This window comes from Mesoplodon mirus, assembly GCF_964341445.2.
Source record: "Mesoplodon mirus genome assembly, chromosome: 4".
NCBI classification, from domain to species: Eukaryota; Metazoa; Chordata; class Mammalia; order Artiodactyla; family Ziphiidae; genus Mesoplodon; species Mesoplodon mirus.
The window spans coordinates 180,544,815-180,569,960 of NC_138979.1; the positions used below are offsets into that span (position 1 = coordinate 180,544,815).

General features: G+C 39.9%; 1 protein-coding gene across 4 annotated transcripts in view; it reads right to left on the reverse strand.

The window, feature by feature from the left end:
* Positions 1 to 1,635: 1,635 nt before the first annotated feature.
* Positions 1,636 to 25,146, reverse strand: part of ATG2B (autophagy related 2B) — a 79,453-nt gene continuing 55,942 nt past the window's right edge. For all 4 annotated transcript variants that reach the window (XM_082619257.1, XM_082619255.1, XM_082619256.1 and 1 more), the window contains 10 exons: positions 24,673 to 24,867; positions 23,528 to 23,629; positions 18,289 to 18,367; positions 16,962 to 17,169; positions 14,393 to 14,462; positions 14,023 to 14,105; positions 12,918 to 13,039; positions 12,521 to 12,675; positions 11,670 to 11,819; positions 1,636 to 6,470 (listed from right to left, as the gene is read on the reverse strand). In XM_082619257.1, the coding sequence (XP_082475383.1) occupies positions 6,240 to 6,470; positions 11,670 to 11,819; positions 12,521 to 12,675; positions 12,918 to 13,039; positions 14,023 to 14,105; positions 14,393 to 14,462; positions 16,962 to 17,169; positions 18,289 to 18,367; positions 23,528 to 23,629; positions 24,673 to 24,867 (1,395 nt within the window). In that variant the 3' untranslated portion in view covers positions 1,636 to 6,239. The remainder of the gene's footprint in view (positions 6,471 to 11,669; positions 11,820 to 12,520; positions 12,676 to 12,917; positions 13,040 to 14,022; positions 14,106 to 14,392; positions 14,463 to 16,961; positions 17,170 to 18,288; positions 18,368 to 23,527; positions 23,630 to 24,672; positions 24,868 to 25,146) is intronic.

Genomic DNA, 25,146 nt, shown 5'->3' on the forward strand with positions numbered 1-25,146 from the left:
ACCACTGACTCACAGAGCTGAGGCCCCGAGTCAGCTCTGGAGGGGCCAGTGGAGCTCCCTTGCCCCTGCCCACCTATGCTAAATGAAGTCCCTTCCTTACACCTCCTCCAGTCGCCCCAGTGGCCATGTGCTTCCTGCCAGGACCCTGGCTGATACGGAATGTGAATGCCATGTTGTTGAGGTTTGAACAAAGTAGTAATTACACAGTAAATACTTAACAAATGTTGAATTTAAAATGAGAGAAATGCCACAGAGTTTGCTGAGAGGAGTGTGTGCTATAATGAATAATGGGGTAATAAAGAGGTAAGGGTGGCTGGGCCTGTCTGAGAAGGGTAATCTTTAAGCTGAGATAAGGAGGAAGCAGGCAGAATATTCCAGAAAGGAATGTGGGGAGGCTCTCAGGCACTGTGCTCGCTCCATGCCGCACATGATTTTCACCAGGGGAGCTTTTGGCCCAGTGGTTTGCACCAGGGGACATTTGCCACCCAGGGGACACTTGGCCATGTCTGAAGACATTTTTGGTTTACACAACTGGGGATGGGGTGCTACTTGCATGTACTGGGTAAGGCCAAGGATGCTGCTAAACATCCTACAATGCGCAGGACAGCCCCACTGCAAAAACTTATCCAGCCCCAAGGGTAAGATTTCTAAAGCAGAGAGAATCTAATTTAGCCCTACTCCCAGACTTAACAACTGTGGCTGGAGCCCAGCCAGAGCCCAGGGGAGAGGGGTGGAGATGCAAGATAAGCAAGTTTGTCTGACTAAAGTATTCTAAGAGCCGATAGTCTCCATTTTCTAGCAAAATTCCTTTCTTGGTTTCCTAATTAGTGGAGACATTTAGACAACTGTCCAAGTTCCTCTTAAATAAAGTCCTAGAATGAGCGTGGGCTTTGGGAGTCAAACCACGTGACCTTAAGCAACTTCCTTGACCTCTCTGGACCTCAGTCTCCTCCTCTGGAAAAGAGGGACCATTATAAGCACCCCTCAGAGGGGCTACTGAGGTTATGTAAAGAAGCTGGCTCACAGCAAGCACCTCACAAAGGTTCCCTTCCCTCTCTCCCAAGAGTCATGTGTGAGGCGTGTTGTCACTTACGATTTTTCCATGATTGCTCGAAGTGGGTGGTCATATAATGACATCTGTCACATCAAAACTTCTTTTACAGTACTGTCTTTAAGCATAAATGTCTTTTAAATATTCCTTTTATAAATAATAATATTCCTCCAAAAAGAATAGGTTTTTCAAGTATGTATCTAGGTCCCTAAGACCAAAACTATAAGATGTGTTTGCTGCAAGTCTACATTGTGGAGATAAGATAACTGACGCAGCGATGAATATCCCAAAAGGGGAAGGAGTGGCAAAGTCTAACGGTATATGCCCTGTTGCATATCTCAGAAGTCAGCAGCAGGTAGCTGCAAGATGTGCTGTCAGAAGTTCTTATCAGGACAGGACCACAGGGACACCATTTCACAACAACAGGGTCTGACACAGACCTACCCTCTGCCTCAAAAAGTAGTTTATACAGGCGTTTTATACAGGGAACATTTCTTGGTGAAAGACAATAGTGTTTAAAGCAAGCTCCAAAGAGTAAATATTTTAATTTTCTTCAAGAATATTCTTAAATTCATAATACTTTAGTCACACTAACAAGTTAACATTTCCACAAAAATACTCATATAGCATCAGTATTCTTAAAGTATTCATATCCATAATTACCTCAATTAGGAAACTTAGCAATGACAGTCAACATATACAACATATGTTTTTTACTTCTGGTGAGATCAATTGAATGTCTAAAATAAATCAGGATGGATTAACATAAGAGCTGAATTGGCGTCCCTACCAAATTTTGCAATGAAAAAGCAAACGGTCCTGTGTGACTGGCAAGTTACACAAACAATGTAAGACAAATCCGACTAGAAACTGGAAGCTGCCATTTCATATACACAAAGTACATGTGAAACAGCAAAGTAAACATGTTTCTTAAAGGAGGGGCTGCTATTTCAACACCCCCAGAGCATTAGAGATGTCACTGAGTCAGCCAACATCACATCTACAATCTCTTGAAATACATCAGATAGCCATCTGGTGCTTTTTATGAAGCAACATGCTTGAAACCAAGGGGCCAACACTGGTTACAGGAAGCAAAAATGTCTAACACCTCTGTTTTTAAAAATTGCTGACATTTCAAAATATGAATTGTTGAAACTCAAGTTTCTCATCCCCAAAGAAGCCGATCATGGTGTGTTAGAATGCCTTCTCTCTCTCTGATTTGCAGACACTACAATGAAAGGAAAATACTTCTGATTAAAACTAGCTGGCTTGCAACTGTGCATGTAAACTCTACTACAGGGAGCAGTGCCTAGCATGATCCTGAAACTTCTGAGATAAAAATAAATTGGCATTAAAGCACTCAGTTATTCTCAGTGAAAAGACTGACTATACCTTCCAGGACACAGAAATAAGATTTCTTGGTAATAGAAAAAAATTTTTCTTTCCTTCATTATCTGTATACTACCCAAATAACCTTCCCTTTTAACCTAAGACTCACAAATTTATATTGATACTTGAGTTATTCAATTTAGTACCAATGGGTATGTCCAGTTGATGCATTTGCAGATGCAAAGTATCGCTTTGCATATGCACAGGCCCTTACTTTTACGATGCTTAAAGAACTTTATAGACATTTTCTCTCATGTCTTAAGTAGGTCAAGAGGATATAAAGGAAAACAGGGAACAGACTGCTCACCACGGGCCACGAGTCCTGCCACACTGCCACAAGGCTGAGGGTTCATTTACACCCCACTCAGGTGTGAGAAAACTGAGGCGGGGCAAAGGTAAATGATTTCTCTTAAGCTGAGTCATGCAGCTTTTTACATATACAAGATCTAAATTCATGGTAAGATAATTAATTGTTAATCCTATAACGACTTAGTGCAAGTGTGGATTCCTCGTTTAAAACGGCTTAACTTGCCTCTGCCCTCTATCTCTCGTCTCTCGTCTCTGCTGAGAGCACACACGGCGCACAGAACCTGAACCAACAGTACCCGAGGGTGCCGAGCGGCCCCGAGGAGCAGACGTAGTTGTTTGGACTGTTTGGGAACTGAACAAAGGCACCAAACCTACAAAACACAGTTTTTAAAGGAGATGGAAGTGACGCATAGCAGGACGCAGGAAATACTGGTTTTTAGTCTTTTTCCCATTTTAGGCACATTGCTATTTGGGAAGATGTTTTTTTTTTCTTAAAGTGAGTTCTGCATTATAAAAATATTGATGTTAAATATATGTGCTTAAGTGGGAATCCAAATTGGACCCAAGCTTTACCAAAATGAAAGTCTTCGCTATGATGTCTAGAAAAAAACATTGCATCCTATCTGCCCTAAAAGGCAAATGCTGAGCGGACATTCTATTTGTAAATAATAGCAATCTGTGGACAGACAGGAAGGGAAACTGGGGGATCCTAATCAAGAGAAGATGTCACCATGGCCTCTGCTGCCTTTGTAACATAAAGTGGTCTTAACCTGTTCCTGCAACACTGTGAGGTTCTGAAACTCACAAACGCATCCTGATCAAGCTCGCTGACCTGGACCCCTCGGGGAGAAACGTACGTGGACTCAATGCAGCAATATGTGCACATGCTCCGTTTGCTCCATTCAGAAGTCAGCCTTGAAGGCACCATGGCCGTTCAGAGACACGTTACTCTAAGAGATCAGAGATCTGAAGGAGCCGCGGCTACTGTGGGTGTGATGTGGCCAGTGCTCTCGTTCGACGTCACCACCCGTCCCAGGTGCCAGAGGCCCGGGGCCCTCGACAGAGTGCCACATCCCAAGCCATCATTCACATGCATACACACGCACGCTCTACTCATCCGAAAATCTCTGCTGGGCTTTGTCGTAAGAAACCCCTTCGTTTACAGAGAGGGACACAGAGGCACAAAGAAACTCAATGTCTCGGCAAAGGCATCCACTTGGTAAGTCACAGATCTGGAAACACGAGGACCCTGCCGATGCTCTTTACTGTGTCATGGTGACATCAAAGTTCGGAAAGACACTCTTGAAAAAATTAAGGATATTTAACAATGCCTAAGTATTCAAATATAGAAAGGACCTCTATGTAAACATCTCAAGTAAAGAGCATCTTGGTTAAACTGACAATGACTAGACCCTTGACACTCAATCTTTCTGAAACACAAGGTTTCTGTTCCCAAACATGAATTCTATTAAAAGCAGGTGCAGGAGGGCAGAACAGAGAGCCATGGAAATTACACTATAAAGACATATGTTTAAATGGGACTTATAAACCCAATTTGTCAAAAAAAACTAGGTCCATTTGCAACTCAGAGTACAAAGAAGAGGATGATTATTTCTCCCTATACTAATTATTTAAGTTCAATTAGATATAGTATGGAAAATATATTTAATAAAGAGATTTTATATTTTTAAATTTGAGCAAGTGTTTTCCAGTTTGATTAATCGTCACAGATATCACACACAGCATGTTCCCTTATAAGGGAAAATACTGGTGTCAATGTGAGGGTGCCTGGAAAGCACCCCGGAAGCAGGCTGAAGCTTCATATAATAAATAGCCATGGCTAGCGTTTACTCAGGACCACGTTCTAGGCGGACTCCAACTAATTGGGGCCGTGTAATAAACGGTCCTGTGATGCTTAAACAGGTGGTTTTCTGAGCACTATCCTTTAAAGTTTTTCAGCAGTAAACAGAAAACAAAATTAAATTAAATGCTATTTAACATAATTTTATAAATTTTAAATGTTCAGATTTTTGGTTTACATTTGCTTTCTTGTTTAGAAAGTTTAGAGAATGAAATTGATTCAACGTCATTTTCCAAACCCCAAAGTGAAAGCAGTTCTGAAATCCAAATTCACCTCGATGACATCCCCCCACTCTAGAAAATGAGAATGTACATCATGCAACTTTAAACAGTGGATGAATACAAAGTCCTATATTTTCTTTCTGCTAGATTAATCTAAAGTTAGAGGCTGAGTTCTTGAGAACAATTTCCCTCTCACTCCTAGGTAATGATTTACTTGATACTAACCAACATCAATTTTGAGAAAGTGTTCCCAAGGATCTTGTAATAAATTCTAGTCTTGCATCTATGAATATGCTCTAAGAGAAGCAAAATATTCATGGAAGCATAAAACAATTTTACCTTTAAATAAAAATACTTTATTCATTCCTGACAGATTATCAAAATGTACATTGTTAACCAAGTAAAAATGGTACTTCGAAATAGCTGACTAGGGCATATTTGGAGGATTTTTGGTTAATTTCAAAAGAGTAAAAACCACTTTCAATCTCCCTTTCCACACATTCCTAATAACCTTGCACTATACCTGCTTAAAACTGAATATATAAACAATTAGATGGGCCCCAGTTCATTATAGAATGCACATTTTCATTTACACTTAGAATGAATGAAAGCTATTACATTTGAGTTACCTTCCTTTGCCAAAAACCTTCAGACTTACCCCTCTTTATATTTTGTGTAACTCTCTAAATTACACGTAGAATATAGCACATGACTTGTATTAATCTAAACACACACACACACAGACACACACACACAATAAAGTGCAACACAACAGAACAAGTCTGCGACATTCACGTTCTCAAACTCCCACAGAAGGCTCTTCTGAGCAAATGGAAACGACGTTGTTCTCGAGTGCAGGAACACTAAATCCAACAGACTAGGTTATTTTTTCCTCACGGGTATTTATATTGAACATCCTATTTGTTTTACTTTCCCTGTGGCTTCTGTCTCTCATTTTCAATGAAAGTTTCAAAGCTGTGATTCTCTTCAAACCTGGAGAAAAATCAACTCCTTAGAGCAACATAAATAGTGCTTTCAAAGTGCTCAAATGTTTCTGAGCACTCTGTCCTGTAAAAGGAGGTTTCCAGTGACAGCTGTCTGTAACAAGGAAAAGTACAGTCATTTGAATAAAAGCAAACATTCCACTCACTGGGCAGCAAATGCTTTATGGACTTTTGACACCAGCCACCAAACATTTCTATTCTACAGGCAAGTACCGAAGTAGCCCTAAAATGTCAAAAGGTTTTGGGTGCATGTTGTTTCGATACTAAATTATTTCACTAAGAAATGGTTTGGTTCCTGAGATGAGCACAATCAACTGAAACGAGTTCCCTCTAAAGCTGCCAGTGGGATACTCCGCTCCTTGTTTCCACCCTCATGATCTTCGTAAAGAATCACGTCTGAAATGTCAGTCTTCTCCGTGGCGCCATTTCTGTGACTCGTCTTGCCGAACGTCCGGTCTAATTTGGTTTCTCATGCCACCTAAGACGTTGGATGTTGCTTCTGTGGCAACGATCAGAGGTTTCACCACGGCTGGGGGGATCTGGCGCAGGACTTCGCCCACGGCGCCAGTCACCCCTCTGCTCTCGTGTTCCCGGGCTGCGGTTTCGTAAATGGTCTGAGCCGTGTCTGCAAGTCCCTGAGAGGGGGGAGGGGAGAGAAGGGGAGTAAATCACTGGTCAGAAAACTCTCTAAATTATCTCATAATACACGCTTTAGTAGAGTTAATCAACAGCAGGTTTGTAACTAGACAAAAAACAAAACAAAACAAAACAGAACCTGTACTTTTGAGATAAGCCAGGATAATTATTTTTATGACAATTCTAAGGGAAAGTAAGATGCAATTATTATGATTTAGCATTTTGTTGTGACAGTTGTGTAAACTACTATTGTAAACTACAATTTCACATGGGGAAGCTTACAGAAATAGTTAATAATCCAAGACCGGCTTTTCTGGCACTAGTAATCACTCTAGTTAAATCAAACTTAGCAAACAAAGCTTCTTGAATAAACATAATCACTAAATGAATATGGTGATAGCTCCTGTGATTCAACTGTAACAAAAAAACCTAATCTGACTAAGCTCCAGAAAATAATTTAATTTGTTTTAAATTACTGGCTATGTACTAGAAGAGATAACTATGGAACATTCAATTAAGATAAAAGGCTAAATAGAACATTTTACTGGATTAAACAGAGAAAATTCTGAGAACATAAAGCAGGAACATGTTTAATAATTAGAAACAAAGCTTCTGTAGCATTTTTCATCTTTCTTATAATGGTGTAACATTGAAATAATCATGATTGCTGAGCTTTAGAGCTGAATATATAAATGAGTAGGTCAAGCCAGCGTGGTAAAATGTCATACATGACTTTCAAATCTCTACCATTTGTCTAACTCAAAATCCCTTAGGGGCCACGAGGCACTATTCCACTGTGACCATTTCAGTGATGGGCACAATGAGAGGAACTTTGGGCTCTCCGGGGAAATCAAGGAGCTTTGTCCTAGTCCAAAGTCTAGCCCTCACTTTGACAACCTGACAGGAATATCATTTTTACACAGCACAGCAGGTAAAAAACACGTAATACCGTGGCGGGGAGGGGGTTACAGAAGAACTAAAAAAAAATGTAAGTGCTGTTTTTCAAACTATCTACAGAATAACAGCCAACAAGTAAAACCGTCACCACAGTGAAGAAGACGCTTACAATTTACACATTTGCCCATATCCCCTCCTGCCTGCTCCCAGGTCCCCTCCCTAACCCACAAACAGTCGCTGTTAGTGTGTCAGAATGTGGCGATCCGCACCACCAAGCAAATTCAAACCTCAGCCCCATCATTTAGCTGTGTGACCTTACACAAGTGCTTTAAGAGGGGAATGAAGATGCTGTACTGATTGTTAGAGTTAAATGAAATACTGCACCTAAAGCGCCCGGAACAACTCAGCAGGTACCAAGTGCTCACCGAACAGCCCCTACATAAACCACTACTTCCCTCACCACTGCTCCCCAACCACCAGGAGACCTGATCGTGCAGAGTGGGGCTCGGCAAACTGTCCCTGCAAAGGGCCAGGTGCTAAGTATTTGCGGGCCACATAGTCTCCGTCATATACTCTTCTTCTTCCTTCTTGTTTTCTTCTTTTTATAATCCTTTAAGACTGTAAAAATCATTCTTACTAGAAGGTCCGTATAAAAACAGGTATGGGCCAGATCTGACCTGAGACCTATCATTGGCCAACCCCTGATCTTGTGAAACACATGGGATGTTTCCTCTTGATCTTTGAGTTACCAACATATGATAGGAAAAGAGATAGTATTTTTTTAATAAATTTATTTATTTTATTTATTTATTTTTGGCTGCGTTGGGTCTTTGTTGCTGTGCGCGGGCTTTTCTCTAGTTGCAGTGAGCGGGGGCTACTCTTCATTGTGGTGCACGGGATTCTCACTGCTGTGGCTTCTCTTGTTGCAGAGCACAGGCTCTAGGTGCATGGGCTTCAGCAGTTGTGGCACGTGGGCTCAGTAGTTGTAGCTTGCGTGCTCAGTTGCTCCACGGAATGTGGTATCTTCCCGGACCAGGGATTGAACCCGTGCCCCCTGCATTGGCAGGAAGATTCTTAACCACTGCGCCACCAGGGAAGCCCAAGAGATAGTATTTATCACCACTTAGGAACGTCTATTTTACAAGTTTTCTAATACAGAATTCAGACTCCGTCTAATCAAGCACACGTACCACATCAAATCATGCTCACCTTCCTTCCTCCCTTCTTCACACAGACGGTTTTAGAGAACTAAACATTAGACCCAAATACCTGGGTTCCGATCCAGGCTCCACTACCGTCTTGCCACAGTACAGTGGGGAAGCCATTCTTGCTGACCCCGTTTCCCCATCTCTAAGTCAGGAAAACCACCTATCCTTTAAGGGTTACTATACTCTTGGCACAGAGTAAGCACACAAATGGTTTTATTTAAACGAGCAAAGATTAAATTAGGGAAGCATTTTGTGGACTTCAAAGTGCTACATACCCACGTGCTACTATATCCTGCTGCAAAGTGCCCCTGCTATGCCTTGAAGCCCAGGGTCATTTTTACAAACCTGATTTCTAACATGTCTGCTGATTACTGGCCCAATCCTGACATCTGTAGGAACAGGTCTGACTGAGAATTATCTCTCTTTATTCTCCTGACTAAATTTCTTTTTAGAGAGGTGATCTGGGTCTTCCCTGGTGGCGCAGTGGTTGACAGTCCGTCTGCCGATGCAGGGGACACGGGTACGTGCCCCGGTCCAGGAAGATCCCACGTGCCGCGGAGCGGCTGGGGCCGTGAGCCATGGCCGCTGAGCCTGCGCGTCCGGAGCTTGTGCTCCGCAACGGGAGAGGCCACAATAGTGAGAAGCCCGCGTACCAAAAAAAAAAAAAAAAAAAGAGAGGTGATCTGTGGTCTTGCCTTTATTTATCCACTAGCACATTTCTTGGGGGCCTCACTTCAGTCTTCTTCCCACCATTTGGGACCACATGGGCTTTTTTTGTCACGTAAAAGACTGTCCTAAGGCACTTCTGCCTGTCAGAATATGACGGAAAAATATCATTAATGAAATCTTAATACACAAATCGTTAAGTAAAATGACCTCAAACTTCATGTCCTATGTCAAAAAAAAAAAAAGATTAAGACAAGGAATGCTAAAAAAAAGGAAAAAAAACTAATACTAAACTTTCTTTGTGTTATTTGTATGGGCATATGTTAATATTAATGTTTCAGACATTACATGAAATTCCTAAAAATCTTATATGTTCTGGTATAATGTTATAAGTCATAAGTCTAGTTATTATTTTAAAATGTATATCTCAGAAATAACTAAATTTCCTTGTCAATTGCATTATTATGAACTTTCATCAAATCTTTAACCGTGGTCATTTTTAACCGTACACAGTTCTGGGTGTACTCTGATGCTTTTGCAAAAATGTTCCTATAAAAGGGTTTCACCTGCAAGGAATTCATGGAAAAGACTCTGACAAGGACAGGTTTCTGGTAACTGACTATACTGCTGAACTGAATGAATAAGTATTCTCAGAACTCTAATGGAAAACTGATGAATTCACAAAAGTGCTAAGAAAAGATCAAGATGAAAACCAAATTAATTACATGGGACTGAGTGAACTGATGAGGATGATTATAATTTTTGTGACTTTCTCTTTGAATAAGAAAAAAAAGAAGAAGAACAAAAAAAAGACAAGGAATGCTCCTGTCAACACCCATAAAGAACCAGGATTCACTGGTGCAACTAAATTACAATTTGTTAATGCTTAATAAGTGTCAAGATTCAAATAGTTACAAATCACCAATTCCACCCTTAACAACTTCTTGCACATACAAAGGGGCATTTATATGAACATTCCAATAGCTGTATTTCAGGGAAAAAAATGGAACCTGGGACTTCCCTGGTGGCGCAGTGGTTAAGAATCCGCCTGTCGGGGCTTCCCTGGTGGCGCAGTGGTTGAGAGTCCGCCTGCCGATGCAGGGGACACGGGTTCGTGCCCCGATCCCGGAAGATCCCACATGCCGCAGAGCGGCTGGGCCCGCGAGCCATGGCCGCGGAGCCTGTGTGTCCGGAGCCTGTGCTCCGCAACGGGAGAGGCCACAGCAGTGAGAGGCCCGCGTACAGAAAAAAAAAAAAAAAAAAAAAAAAAAAAGAATCCGCCTGTCAATGCAGGGGACATGGGTTTGATCCCTGGTCCGGGAAGATCTCACATGCCATGGAGCAACTAAGTCTGTGCGCCACAACTACTGAGCCCACACGCCTTAACTACTGAAGCCCGCACACCTAGAACCCATGCTCTGCAACAAAAGAAGCCACTGCAGTGAGAAGCCCGCACACCACAACGAAGAGTAGCCCCCGCTTGCCGCAACTAGAGAAAGCCCGTGCGCAGCAACGACGACCCAACACAGCCAACAAGAAATAACTTAATTAATTTTTTAAAAAAGGAAACTGTCCACCAACAGGAAGATAAATAAATTATGCTATATTCATACAGTGAAATACTATAAAAGTTTAAATTAGATCTACATATATCAACATGGATATATCTTTTTTTTTTTTTTTTTTTTTGCGGTACGCAGGCCTCTCACCGCTGCGGCCTCTCCCGCCACGGAGCACAGGCTCCGGACGTGCAGGCCCAGCAGCCATGGCCCACAGGCCCAGCCACTCCGCGGCATGTGGGATCCTCCCGGACCGGGGCACGAACCCATGTCCCCTGCATCGGCAGGCGGACTCCCAACCACCGCGCCACCAGGGAAGCCCCAACATGGATATATCTTGAAAGACAAAAGTTACAGAATGGTAGAGATGATACCATTTATGTTAACTTTTAAAATATAAGCAATTAAGTATTTGCTTATGAATACATATTTATATGAAACTATAAAAACTTGCACAGAAAAAATATGTACCATCTTCAGGATAGTGAAGGCGTGGGAATGGGGTCAGCATTTGTGATTAACCTGAAAAATTTTATTTTTTAAACAAATCTGTGGAAAATACAGCAAAATATAAACATATGTTAACTCCACTGGTGAGTCCATGGCGTGTTTCTACTACTCCTGTTTGCTTCTGTATGTAAAGAGATCAGTCTTCCCACTAGATCACTACTCTTCTCGTGAGCCTGCAGGTCAGGACACAGCCTCTTCTCTTACCTCATGCAGATATTTGCACCCACCAGCGACAGAACAGTCCCAAATCCACCCCAGGGGTTTCTTTGGAACAAAGCCCAAGCGCCGATGCCCTTTAGATGAACGTCAGGAAAGCACGCAAACTGCTTCTGGCCTGTCCCCTCGGGTGCCCACTCACCTCCTTCACGACACTGTAGGCCTTGGCCACGCCTTCCCTCAGGTCCACTGGCTGGTGGGCTAAGCGGTGATGAGGGAACCTTTTGACCTTCTTGGGCTCGATAGAAAGCGTACCAGGAGACACCATGTCATAAGCAGTCTCCGCCGCCGCCTGGATCATTTTATCAGAGAGTGAAAAGTGAATCAGAAAACAAAAAAGTGAATCAGAAGAAAGTCTGGAGGGTTAAGCTCCAACAGTGCACTGCCTACAGGGAGAGAGGAAGAGCAGAGGGACTCACACACCCTCAGACCAGCCCTTCTGCAGCATTTGAATTCTTTACAAGAATGTGTCACTTTTATAACAAGAATGTTAAAGTGTACACTAATAACTCATACCTGGATTGAGCTGAATGTTTCAGCCCCTCCTCTGCCTTCTGAGAACACTCTCCGTATTACCAAGGTTAGATAAGAATGCATGGTCTGTGAACAACTGGATAAGGCCAACTGGAGCTTAATACTTAATATAACAAACCTTAGTATGACTATTGTTAGATCTCTAATGCCTTCTTTACATTCAGCTATGATCTTTTCACATAAATGTGGTGAAATAAATCCTCGGCTAACTTAATAGTTATAATTTACCTGAAAGAGGCAAACAAATTTGACACTGTAGTCCACTGCTTTATTATTTAACTACTTATTTAACACTGGACAGCTAATCAAAAATAAAAAGTTAATGATATGAAATCATTACAAATAAAATATTCTCAAGATTTTATATACTGTCACAGTACATTTTGAGAACAAAATAACCCAACTGCTTACAACAGCTCTTCCTCTTTGTATAGATCAAGCTGGTCTTTGAAAAGATACCTGTATGGTTTGAACCATTCTGTTCGTGAGTTCTAGAGCAGCCATCGCTGTTGAGGTGCCAAAGGAGGCAGCGCCTCTCTGAAACCCTCTGACGATGCGGCCGCCCTTCCGGTACTGCTCAACTGGCAACCAGACCAAGTCCTTCAGGCCTTGCGCTAGAACAGCAGCCAACACACAGAAATCAAGAGGCGTGCTGGAGCTTAGATCTCTGCTATCATTCCAACCCTTGGGTTTTTAACTCCTAAAATGGGAGGCCAAATTTTGTACGACTAACATGTAGGTTTTTCTAGAAAGATGATCCTCACGTAGATTCTCAAAGGCATCCATACCCCCAAAAGAGTTAAGAATCACTGATCAGGCAAAATAAATTATCTTCTAATTAAAAAAGAACACTCACCTAATTGCACTAGTGAATGCATAGGCCCAACGCCTCCCAGAATTCCTGGCAGCTGGTTCTTCTTAATGTCAGTAAGCCATTCAGTGATTGCATACGAGAATAATTTGTCAACACCTAGCAAACTAGAGCAAATGACCGTAAGTATATAGGAAGGAAAATGAAATTTATAGGTTTAGACAAGTTTGGGGATATTTTTTACTTGAGACAAAAAAAGAGGGCTTCCCTGGTGGCACAGTGGTTAAGAATCCGCCTGCCAATGCAGGCGACGTGGGTTCGAGCCCTTGTCCGGGAAGATCTCACATGCTGTGGAGCAACGAAGCTCGTGCGCCACAACTACTGAGCCTGCACTCTAGGGCCCGCGAGTCACAACTACTGAGTCCACGTGCCTAGAGCCCGTGCTCCACAGCAAGAGAAGCCACTGCAATTAGAAGCCCGCACACTGCAACAAGAGTAGCCCCCGCGCACCGCAGCTAAAGAAAGCCCGTGGTGCAGCAACAAAGACCCAATGCAGCCAAAAATAAATAAATAGATAAATAAATAAGTTTATTAAAAAAAAGACAAAAAAGAAAATGTACAAATTATAAGGACAAAATTTTATAGATTTTCAATTTAAGTATATACATACTTCTATGTATACACATACATTTAACCCAACTGTAATGCTAATAATTTCTATATAAGGCTTAGGTAGTATATATAAGTGTGCTTTTCCACTGTTCTTACTTCTTCAACATCTAAAGCTTTGGCATAGGGTTAACTCAGTGTCTATAAATTGCCAGACAGTTCTTAGCTACTAAGAACCGTTACCTTGTGAACTTCCAGTCTTTTCAATTAATAGGCTAATTTATAACTTTGGGAAATTATTTTTAAAAATCCTAACTATAGCTGTTTTTTGAAAAATACTACTCTCTTCAAACTACTTCTATTCTCTCAGAATAAAAATGAGCCCCTAGCCAGTAAAAATCCTCTAAAAATGAGGTCTCTGCAAACAACACTGTAAAATAATTAAAATTATGTACGCTCGCTAAGAAAACTTAATTTTTAGTTTGTTGTAAACTAACTTTAGTAACTACATTTGAAAGTCTCATGTAATAAACCAACTTACCCATGCCGATAGAAAAGCCTCTTCAGCTTTAGTTCAGAGCAGTTTAGCTGGGCCAGACCAATCAAAATCCCAGCTAATGTACCCTTTAAAATTTAAAAAAAAAAAAAATCACTATTAAAGGTAAAACACCTAAAATACTTAGAGCAAAAAAGTACTTGTATTTTATATGACCCAATTTATATCAAATTTTACTCATGGGTTCTTAAGTAAAATTATACTTAATTTACTTTAAAAGCAGAATTAAATTTTAAAATCTTGCACTGCATTTCACATACACAAACTATAACGGAAAAAAGTTTTTAAAAAATTGAGTCCACTAAAAAAAAAAGGAGATAATTTTGTAGAGTATATTTGTGCAAAGTTTCCAGACCTGATCCATTGATACGTGTTTGCCATGATAATCAAGTCGAATAGGAACTTCTGATGTGAATCTAAATTCTCTGAAGATAAAGAAAGGAGGGGAGTTATTTATATTCAAACTTACTAAGAGCTGAAATTAGATATAAATGAATTTGTTCAATTGGAGAATAAAAACAAAACCACAAAATAAATAATGTGAATATATTAAGGCCTAAATAAAAGAGAACGTCTTTTAGGTCTACCTTTTCTTAAGGCAATGTAACAACTAAACAGATGTTAATCAACTTATAAATCTTATTTATTTCATTATATATTAAATTTCTCACAAAAACCTTTTCCTAGTTTACTAAACAATGTTTATCTTAGGAAAATTTATTCTGGCACATATTCGATTCATACAGAGAACGAACTAATAAAAACAACTTTCAAGATTAAACCAAATAACACAATCATTACCAAAAAGTAAAAAAGGGCTAAGGTATTCATTTTAGCTCTGTGATAAAGCAGAAAGATCCAGAAGACCTAGATATGAACCCTAGTTTTATCAGTTACATGGGATGCAGTCGAGGCAAGTAACTTAAACTCTCTGAGCCTAAATGTCTTCATCAGTAAATTTTTAAATGCCATCTACATTGGTGAATTTTAGTGGACAGTCATGAAATTAACGCTTGCAAATAGGATACTGACACACAAATACTGGGAATTCTGAATGAAATTATAATTATACTTTGATGGTACACATCAAACAAAAGCAGTTGGCTTCCAAGAGTTGGACTGTAAATTGGAGGCTGAAACACGTTTTTACTACAGAATTAATGTCGGTGGTTATATACCAAGTCATCCCACAGAAGTCCATTTAACCTACAGTAAAATGGAAATGCTGTATTTGTATCAATCACTACAAGAAGTCTGGGTTCCCAGGTCATCCCTCATCTTCCGAGCACTCATCTGCACTGGGTTCTCTGGGCGACAGCCCCTTGACACCTGCCTCCTCCATTCTCACTCTTTCCTCCGTGGCATGTACGTAATAGGCCAAATCATATATTTTTATTATCTATAAGCTCAATTAAATAGGGATTTTTCTCTACTTTGTTCACCTAGAACAAAATCTGACATACGTATAATAAATGTTCAATAAATATCTGTGGGATGAATAAATGTCTGCAGGAGAGGGGGCTATCATGCCATTACTTGGAAAACGCACTGGATTTGGGATTCAGAAGACCTCTGTTCTAGTCCTGGCTTGGCCACTAACTAACTGTGTGGCCTTGAGCAAGTCACCTCTCCTCTCGGTGCGTTAACTTCCTCATCTGTAAAGTGAGTAATTTGAACTATATCGCCAAGTACCACCCCAGGGTCCTAGATACACTGGGAGCTTTTGAGAGTAGAAACAGAAATCTACAAGCTATTTTAAGTAGTCTAAATGGAAAAAAACAAATATTTACCTAAGTAAGTGAGGTTACACAGTCTGACTAAAAAGTGTCAAATTTCTGTGCTTTCAGGCCAGAATTATAACAATTCAATTTCTTTTATACTGGTTATCCAGTGTTCACAAAAACCAAATTGGCAGCTTATATGAAATTAGAATTCAAATTATTACTTAAGATATGCAATGTTTTTGTTAGAAAAACATTTTTAAATAAAAAAGAAATGTAGGAAAAGAATAAAAGAGATTCTTCTTCTATGGTAGAAAAGTTTAGAACCACCAGAGATCCTCTCTCCCAGGATCTTTCCAATTCTCACATTCTATTTTCTAACTCTTTTCATCAATATACAAGATATTTAAAACATGAAAACAGTTTAAAACAGTTATACTGCCTACTTTGGGCCATATTCTAAACTCAGAACTTTAGAAAGACAGAACTTGGGGACCACTGATGTCAACAAGAGAGGACTACAGAAAACCAGGGAAAGGAGCTAACTGTCCCTCACAACACAGGTGGTTTCGATCTTCAACCTCTCTCCTTCCAATAGAGCCAAGGCTCCATCCCTACCATCAAGGGCTGGGAAAGAAAGAAGATGGTTAGAATGAATGGATCTGGAAACGAGGAGAAACTCCAACGTACAACCAGCTAGTTGTTGGCTGTAGTCAACAGGGACATGCGTTTCCTGATGATTCCAACTCAGCCAGTTAGCGGCGGGTCAGGAAGGACACAACAGTGACAGAGAAGGGCACAGAAAGTAGACAGAAAATCCCCATAAGGGAAAAGGGAGGAATGCTGAAGGCGAGGTGTTTGAGGGCAAAGGACAGCATCACGTCCAGGGACACACAAACAGGCCATAATAAGTGACTGGAAAGCGAGGGACAGGTGGAGGAAAAAAGAACGGAGAATCTAAGGGGAAGAGAAAATTCCTGCTACGGAATCAATAGGAGGATGAATCCTGAGCCAGGGTTACTATGTGTAAAAATGAGAGGTGCACGTAGGTGGAGCCCGCGTACAAATGAATACACCGGTTGATGATGTGCCAGTGCACAGAAACGCTGATGCGACCTCGTGATTTCTGGTACACAAACACATTAAAGAACAACCTTCACACTCTAAAATAACTTCATTTGTTATCAAAATTAAATGATGTACCTAAAAAACACAGGCTGATCACTAAACGACGCTTCTTCAGCAGAGAAGTCCTTCTCTTCTTCCCCATTGACCACTTGCACTGAATTGGCACTGCCATTCGGGGAAGGCTGCTTTGGCCCAGGGAAAGAAATAACTAGATTTGGCTCCTTTGAGGTGCTTAAATGCCTTGGCAAACTGCAGGTGACATCAGCTCCAGGAGACTTTTTAACTGAAAGTGCACATTCGAAAAATTAGGTGTACTTCTTTAAAGCAACAATTTAAATCAATCTACACTTAACTTCTTTTGCTACATTTCATTTAATAAATACAACTACTGCTAGAGAAAACTTTCACCTTTTAAATGATTACAGTAGTCCCTCCTTATCTTCAGTTTCACTTTCCAAGATCAACTGCGGTCCAAAAATATGAAATGGAAAATTCCAGAAATAAACAATTCCTAAGTTTTAAACTGCACACCATTCTGAGTAGCATGATGAAATCTTGCATTGTCATACTCTATCCCACCGGAATGTGAATCATCCCTTTGTTCAGCATATCTCACCAGTGAGTCACTGAGTGGCCGTCTCAGTTATCAGGTCGACTGTTGGGGTACTGCAGTGCTTGCGTTAAGTAACCCTTATTTTATTAATAATGGCCCCAAAGTACAAGAACAGCGATGCTGACAATTTGGATACACCAAAGAGAAGCTGCAGCATGCTTCCTCTAAGTGAAAAGGTGAAGGCTCTTGACTTAATAAGGAAAAAAAAAAAATTGTATGCTCAGGCCACTAAGATCTACAGTAAGAACAAATCTGTAAAATTGTGATGAAGGAAAAAGAAACTCACACTCATTTTGCTGTCATACCTCAAAGGTTACAGCCACAGTGCATGATAAGTGCTTAGTTAAGATGGAAAAGGCATTAAATTTGTACAAGACATTTTGAGAGAAAGATCATGCTCACCCAACTTTTATTACAGTATATTGTTATAATTGTTTTATTTTATTACTAGTTACTGTTGTTAATCTCTTACTGTGCCTAATTTATAAATTAAATTTTATCATAGGCATGTACGTACAGAAAGAAAAAACTTAGTATATTTAGGGTTTGGTAGTATCTGCAGTTTCAGGCAGCCACCGGGGGTCTTAGAAGGTACTTCTGGAGGATAAGGGGGGGACTCCTGTACTTTTACATAAACTACATTTGTACAACTTGACAAAAGTGAGCACAGAGCACATTTATATAAATGAGAATAAAGATGTGTACGTACATTCTCAAAAAGGCCTCATAACCATCAAAATCAATCCAAGTACTTGTTATAGATTTTTTCAAACTCTACACATTTAATACCTTCTGGATCTGGAGCCATGAGAAGCTCTACTTCTGTGGAAACACTTGTGAAGAAATCCTTCAGGAAGAACAAGGCATCCTAAAATTGAGAGATGTAATTATAACTAAAAGGTTCTAAAACTATGAAACGAAGTGTCTTGAAGTCTTATATTTCACTCATTGTTCATATACAGCTATAATTTATTCAGTCCCTACTCTGTGCCAAGCATGTTCCTATTCTCAATCTCTCCCTCTTTCTCACACACACACACACACACACACACACACACTTCCTTGTTAATTCTCACAACTCTGAGAAAATTAATTTATAGGTGCAGAAATTAAGACAGATAAGTTAGAAATTAAACTGCTATTTCTAAGTCAAAGTACATTTTGGTTTTCTTAGAAATATGGTAGTCTCATTCTTAATCTGGCATTAGTTCTCACTCTGAATTGGTAGCAGTGATATTACTAAACAATAACAGCAGCTAGCATGTACTGGATACTCAGATGTGCCTCAAAAGTTCTTAATGTCTTATTTCTGCTTTTACCACCATGTTGTATTGCCTTAAACATTTTCTTCATTAGACATGATATTCAAAATAAAAACTGCAAATAAATAAAATCACCCAATCAGTGTGGTCTTTTCTGAAATTCTATGGTGCGGACCGTTCTTGGTGCTGTGTATGCAAGCCACATTTGCCCATTATTAGCAGCTTCATTGAGCCTTACTGAGACTGACAAATCCATTTTGGGGAATATCAAAATTAAATACCTGAGTCGGTTCTTTCTAACTCTTCCCTCCCATTTTAAAAAACTTAAGTGAATATAAAACATTAATATGGTACCAAACCACAACGGGACAGTGAAATACAGGGTCACAGTAAGTGGCAGCACACCAAGTGCCTGACCGGCAATTCCAGAGGATCTGATCTACTACTGACCACACTTGTCAGGAGTATACATGATGGAAGTTAGAAAGGTATCTTTCTAGATAACATGGCACATGGGAGACTGAGGGCTAGGACTGAAGAACAAACAGGCAGCTTCAACAGTATTAGAAATATTCTGGTCCTGCAGTTGGGGAGTAAGTTCATGAATTGTTCATTATATTATTATGCTTTACACATATGTATTTAAGTACATATTTATATATTATTTACACTACATCCATTTATCATAAATCACTATATATGTGTATATTTACATCTATCAAATATTACATGTTGACAGTTAATAGTATATAAAATGTTATCCTTTGGCCACCAGATGGCGATATTTTAATACTATGAATTTTTTGCCTCCAAAAAACACAAAGAGAAAATTCCAGGTATAAATGTGCTCTTATTTAAAAAAAAAAAAAAAAAAAAAAAAAAGGAAGACTAAAGCGACAGTGGTTTTTACACATTTTTACTACAAACAACAGACAAAGGGATACTAATTATCAGCTTTTCAAAATGTTCTCCAAATTTTTTATTTTGGTATTTACGCTGAACTCTTTACAACTCAATAAGACAAACAACCTAACTCTAAAACTAGAAAGACACAAGGATTTCCCTGGTGGTGCAGTGGTTAAAAATCTGCTTGCCACTGCAGGGGACACGAGTTGATCCCTGGTCCGGGAAGATCCCACGTGCCACGGAGCAACTAAGCCCGTGCGCCACAACTACTGAGCCTGCGCTCTAGAGCCCGCGAGCCACAAATGCTGAAGCCCGCGTACCTAGAGGCCGTGCTCTGCAACAAGACAAGCCACCACAATGAGAAGCCCGCGCACGGCAACAAAGAGTAGCCCCCGCTCGCCGCAACTAGAAAGCCCACACGCAGCAACGAAGATACAACAGAGCCAAAGATAAATAAATAAAAAATAAAATTTTAAAAAATCACTTAAAAAAAAAACTAGAAAGACACAGACACTTCAAAAAAGAAGATATACAAATGTCAAATAAGCTCACAAAAACATGCTCAGCATCATTAGTCATCAGGGAAATCCAAATTAAAACCAAAATGAACACCAACTAAGATAGCGAAAATTAAGAAGACAACATCAAGTTTGGTCAGAGCTGAAGCAGCTGCTGCTCTCGTCTGTTACTGATGGGAACCCACAATGGTACAACCGCTGTGGAAAACTATTCGGCAGCTTCTTACGATGGTAAACACACTTCTACTCTACGACCCAGACATTCGGTTTATAATTACCCAAGAAAACTGAAAACTTATGTCCATAAAAGACTTGTACACCAATTTCATAGTAGCTTTATTCATTAAGAGCCAAAACAAGAAATATTTTTCAAGCTCAAACTGTACACCTAGAATCTCTGCGTCTTATTATATGCAAATAATATTTCAATAAAATCAATTTTTAAACTTTAAAAAATATGGTTTATTATTTATGTTAAACCTTCACTATAAAATAGTTATTTCTAGCTTTAAGGTCCTATGGTAAAGGATATTAACAGTGTGATATGACTTAAGGTGTTGAAAGAAATGCTTTCAATGTCATGCTCGGGTGATGCTGAAAAAAATCACAAACATGCCCGCTGGTACTGCTACATGTTCATCATTTCCAACCTCAGCCAAGTACCTGTCCCACCCAACGGCCTCACATTGCATCTCACAACCTGAATTAGGCTCTCAACGCCTTTACAAAAATTCATAATTTTACATTCCTTAAGACCCAGCTTGATTGTCACCTCCTCCAGGAAGCCTTTACTGCTCACCCCTCATCTTCCAAACTCACAGCCGTGCTTAGGAGCCCTCTTCTGGTGGGACACAGCTTTATGCCTATCTCCTTCACAGGGTGTTAAAGTCATTTGTCTCTTTGTCTCCCCACTAAACAGAGATCTCTGAGGATGGGATGTTTCTTCCTCTTTGTATTCCCAGCATCCTACTTCAGACCTGGGACAAGGTTGGCACATTCAGCAAATGATTTGGAATTAACATATCTTCCCTACACAGATTTCCAGGCAGTTCAATACTAAAATGAACACCAGGACCAGGAAATCTGGCCCCTTCAGATTTCGCATCTCAAACCGCCTAGTTACACAACCTCCATCGTCTACTTAGCTCCCCACATGGCAATCACTCCATCTGCCTAGTGTCCTGCCTGCCCTACAGGTAGGCTGCGCTTCACAAGCAAGTGCACCGAGTTTCAACAGCAAGGCAGCTTCTTAGAAACAAGAGAAAACAACACATTGCTTTCATACTTACTGTCTATGATCCAGTGAAGATAAAGTCAGAGATATGCTTGGTAAGAAAAATATTACTCAAAGCATTCTCATTCATCAACTGATATGTTTTCAAAAGAAAAACTAAAGAACACAAATATTTGGCTTTCTATTCAGATGACCATTTGGTATGGTATGTCAATCTTAGAAAAGGCAAACTAGAAAGGACTCTTTTGTATCATAATATTCCTAGTTAAGGCATATATATTTGTAGCATGGCTTTGTTTCCCTCGATCCCATACCTTGGGGAATTATTTCCCATTCCTCCTCAGTTTAGTCATAACATTCATTTCCCTGACTGTTTTTGCTAAGGTTAATATTTCTCCATTTTAAAATCATAATGCTTTATAGTTCTAAAGAAGAAATTAAGCTCAATATTAAAGAAGAAGTCTATTAAAGAAAACTGGGCTTGATAAGTCTGGTAAAGTCATGCCATAAAGATAAATCTCACTCAAATTCTTGCTCACACTGGTGATTTTCACAGATCAAATTTCCCATAAATACTTCATCATATTCCTACTAGGCCAATATGGATAAATTAAATTAAAATATGGGTTTCAAAAGATATTCTTCTCATAATGAGAAAACATAAATCTAAAATACTCACTGGCAAGACTGACCCAGCTCAGAAGCTACGAATATTAACATAAAGTTGTGCTAAACTTCTGTGCTTCACAATACATTTTCTCTGAGATATTCCTATATTTTGTTTACAATATAAATACTACTTTAGATTATCCCTGATACATCTATTACTTATTTAAATAATGAATCGACATTATTCAATCAATGTTATTTAATCAAACAAATAATACCACCCCATATATACTCTACTTCCAAACCTGAGCTCACACCAATATATAAGGTATAAGGGGAGGGTTTTGTTATTTCAAAAGCAGATTATTATAAAAACTCCATGTATTTTCTGTAGTTATTATATGCTTCAGTTAATAATAACAGCTAACACTTCTGATCGTTAACAGTGTGTGCCAGGCACCAAGATAATTGTTTTACATACACCAGTCTCCTTTAATCCTCATTTTTAAAAAAATGATGCTACAGGGCTTCCCTGGTGGCGCAGTGGTTGAGAGTCCGCCTGCCGATGCAGGGGACACGGGTTCGTGCCCCGGTCCCGGAGGATCCCACATGCCGCGGAGCGGCTGGGCCCGTGAGCCATGGCCGCTGAGCCTGCGCGTCCGGAGCCTGTGCTCCGCAACGGGAGAGGCCGCAGCGGTGAGAGGCCCGCGTACCGAAAAAAAAAAAAAAAAATGCTACATGTACTATTATTTTTCCATTTTATCAGTGAAGAAACTGAGGCTTGGGGAAATTAAGTTACCTACCAAAAGCCACACAGTTCGTAAAAGAGAACTGAGATTTAAGCCCAGGTCTGACTCTAAACCCACACTCTTCACTACACTGCACTACTTCCAAGTATCACGTCTTCATACACCGAACAAAGCTTGTAAAATACCAACTATGCTTTAAACAGCTCTCTGGGAAGGCAAAACCCAGGATCATTTGATGGGGTGCTTGCTAGAATATAGGAAAGTGGATTTGTTTACCTCTTTCCATAAACCTCTGCTTTGTTTGTGAGCTGTTCAAGTGCCAATTTACTAATTTGTCATTGTGCCCAGGGCAGGGAATTCTCTTCCAGATGCTGTGATTACAATCCCTTATATCTTTCAATAGCGTATATCGAGGAGTCCTTTCATCCTCTGAAAATACCTGTATATCTGCATTAGGAGTACGTATGTAAAGATCAGAGAACATGAGAAGCAGGTATTAAGCGCTATGTCACGTAGACAGTGAGTAGGAAACTGGAGGACAAAATCTAATAACGTTTATTCACTAATAATTCAGATTCCAAACAGCTAATGAATTTGCCCTATCCTTTACCAGCAGAAGTCTGTTTTAATTATGCAACCTCCATAAAAGTTAAATCATAATAAACATAATTCTACTAAACTAAATCTCTCATTCTGAATGTGGGATATATATTTAAACATAATTCCATGCATTATGCTTGTAATACAAACCTGGTCAATATTGAGGCGAAGTGGCATTAGTGACACTCTGAGGCAGCATTCCTGTGGTGACCTGCCAGACTCCGGGCGCACATGTAATGCTTTCACTGTCAGCTACAAGATGAGACAGACAAACACATTTTTTCCCTAGTGATAATATGACCTTGTTTTCATTAAAAAAAAGAAAAGCAAAAAAGAGGGAAAAAAAATCCTATATCTAGTCCCTATATCAGAACAAAAAGTGGAACTGTTTACCCTCTTTCTTTAGAATCCTGAATCTAACTTATTTAGGTCACACACTCTTTCAAGAATCTGATGAAAGATATGAATTCTCTTTAGAGGAAAAAACACAAATGATAATGTTGTACTCGCAGTCTCAAAGAAGTTTGCTAAGCCCCAGGAGCTAATCCATAGACCCATAGTCCAAAGACAACTTCTATGACGTTTTCTTCTGGAAGTCCTGAGCTGATCATTTCTATTCTAATAAAATTTAAAAGTTAGAAATGTGGAATACTGCCAACAATTTCTTTTAAATATTTTGCGTTAAGTGTTTTGTTTTATTGGCCATGCCGCGTGGCTTGTGGGATCTTAGCTCCCCAACCAGGGATCGAACCAGGGCCCTCGGCAGTGAGAGCACGGAGTCCTAACCACTGGACCGCCAGGGAATTCCCTGTGTAAGTGTTTTGTTTTTTTTTTTTTGCAGTAAGCGGGCCTCTCACTGTTGTGGCCTCTCCCGTTGCGGAGCACAGGCTCCGGATGCGCAGGCTCAGCGGCCATGGCTCACGGGCCCAGCCGCTCCGCGGCGTATGGGATCCTCCCGGACCGGGGCACGAACCCGTATCCCCTGCATCGGCAGGCGGACTCTCAACCACTGAGCCACCAGGGAGGCCCTCCTGTGTAAGTGTTTTGTGTAGATCACTATGGACTTCTGGTTTTCCTCAGGTACTGATATATTGGCAATTATAGAAACAACATGCAAAATAATTTTTAAAACATAAAACTTTAAGCAGTGTATTTAAAAGGGATTTTCATATAAAAATGAGAAAAAAATCCCATAATTTTCCCTAATCTAAAATAAATCTTCTGCAGTTAGATATAATAAAAATACTTTTCTGAAACTAATACAACAACAAAATATATGAAGTTTTAAATCTTACCATGTTGGAATGAGCTTTTCGAGGCATTTCTTTACTGCAATACAGGTACAAAAACTTATTCATTTGTGATGTTGCCAGACGATCTCGAATTTCAAGGTCCTGCACAATGAACACCTGCCGCGAGACCGGGTGCTCCAAGAGGCTAGAATCGCACTCTGGTTTGCATGGGGGGTAGACCTCGTGCTGAAACTTCACCTTTACAGAAAAGAAAGAACACAGAACAATCTCTACATTTTATTTAAATCAGATTTTCTCTTTAAAATGTAACACATCACTCATCTTCTTTGAATTCTCAGCTTTCGATTCCACTTTCAGAGAACAGCATAACATTCCTATATTTGTTCACGTATTTATTTATTAATCCACGTGCTCAGGACCATACAAGGAAAAGCCTGACTGACATTTCTTATTTGATCTTGGTAAAATCCCTATCCTTTCCAAGCAAAATGCTCAATAGGCGTAAGTCATAAAATT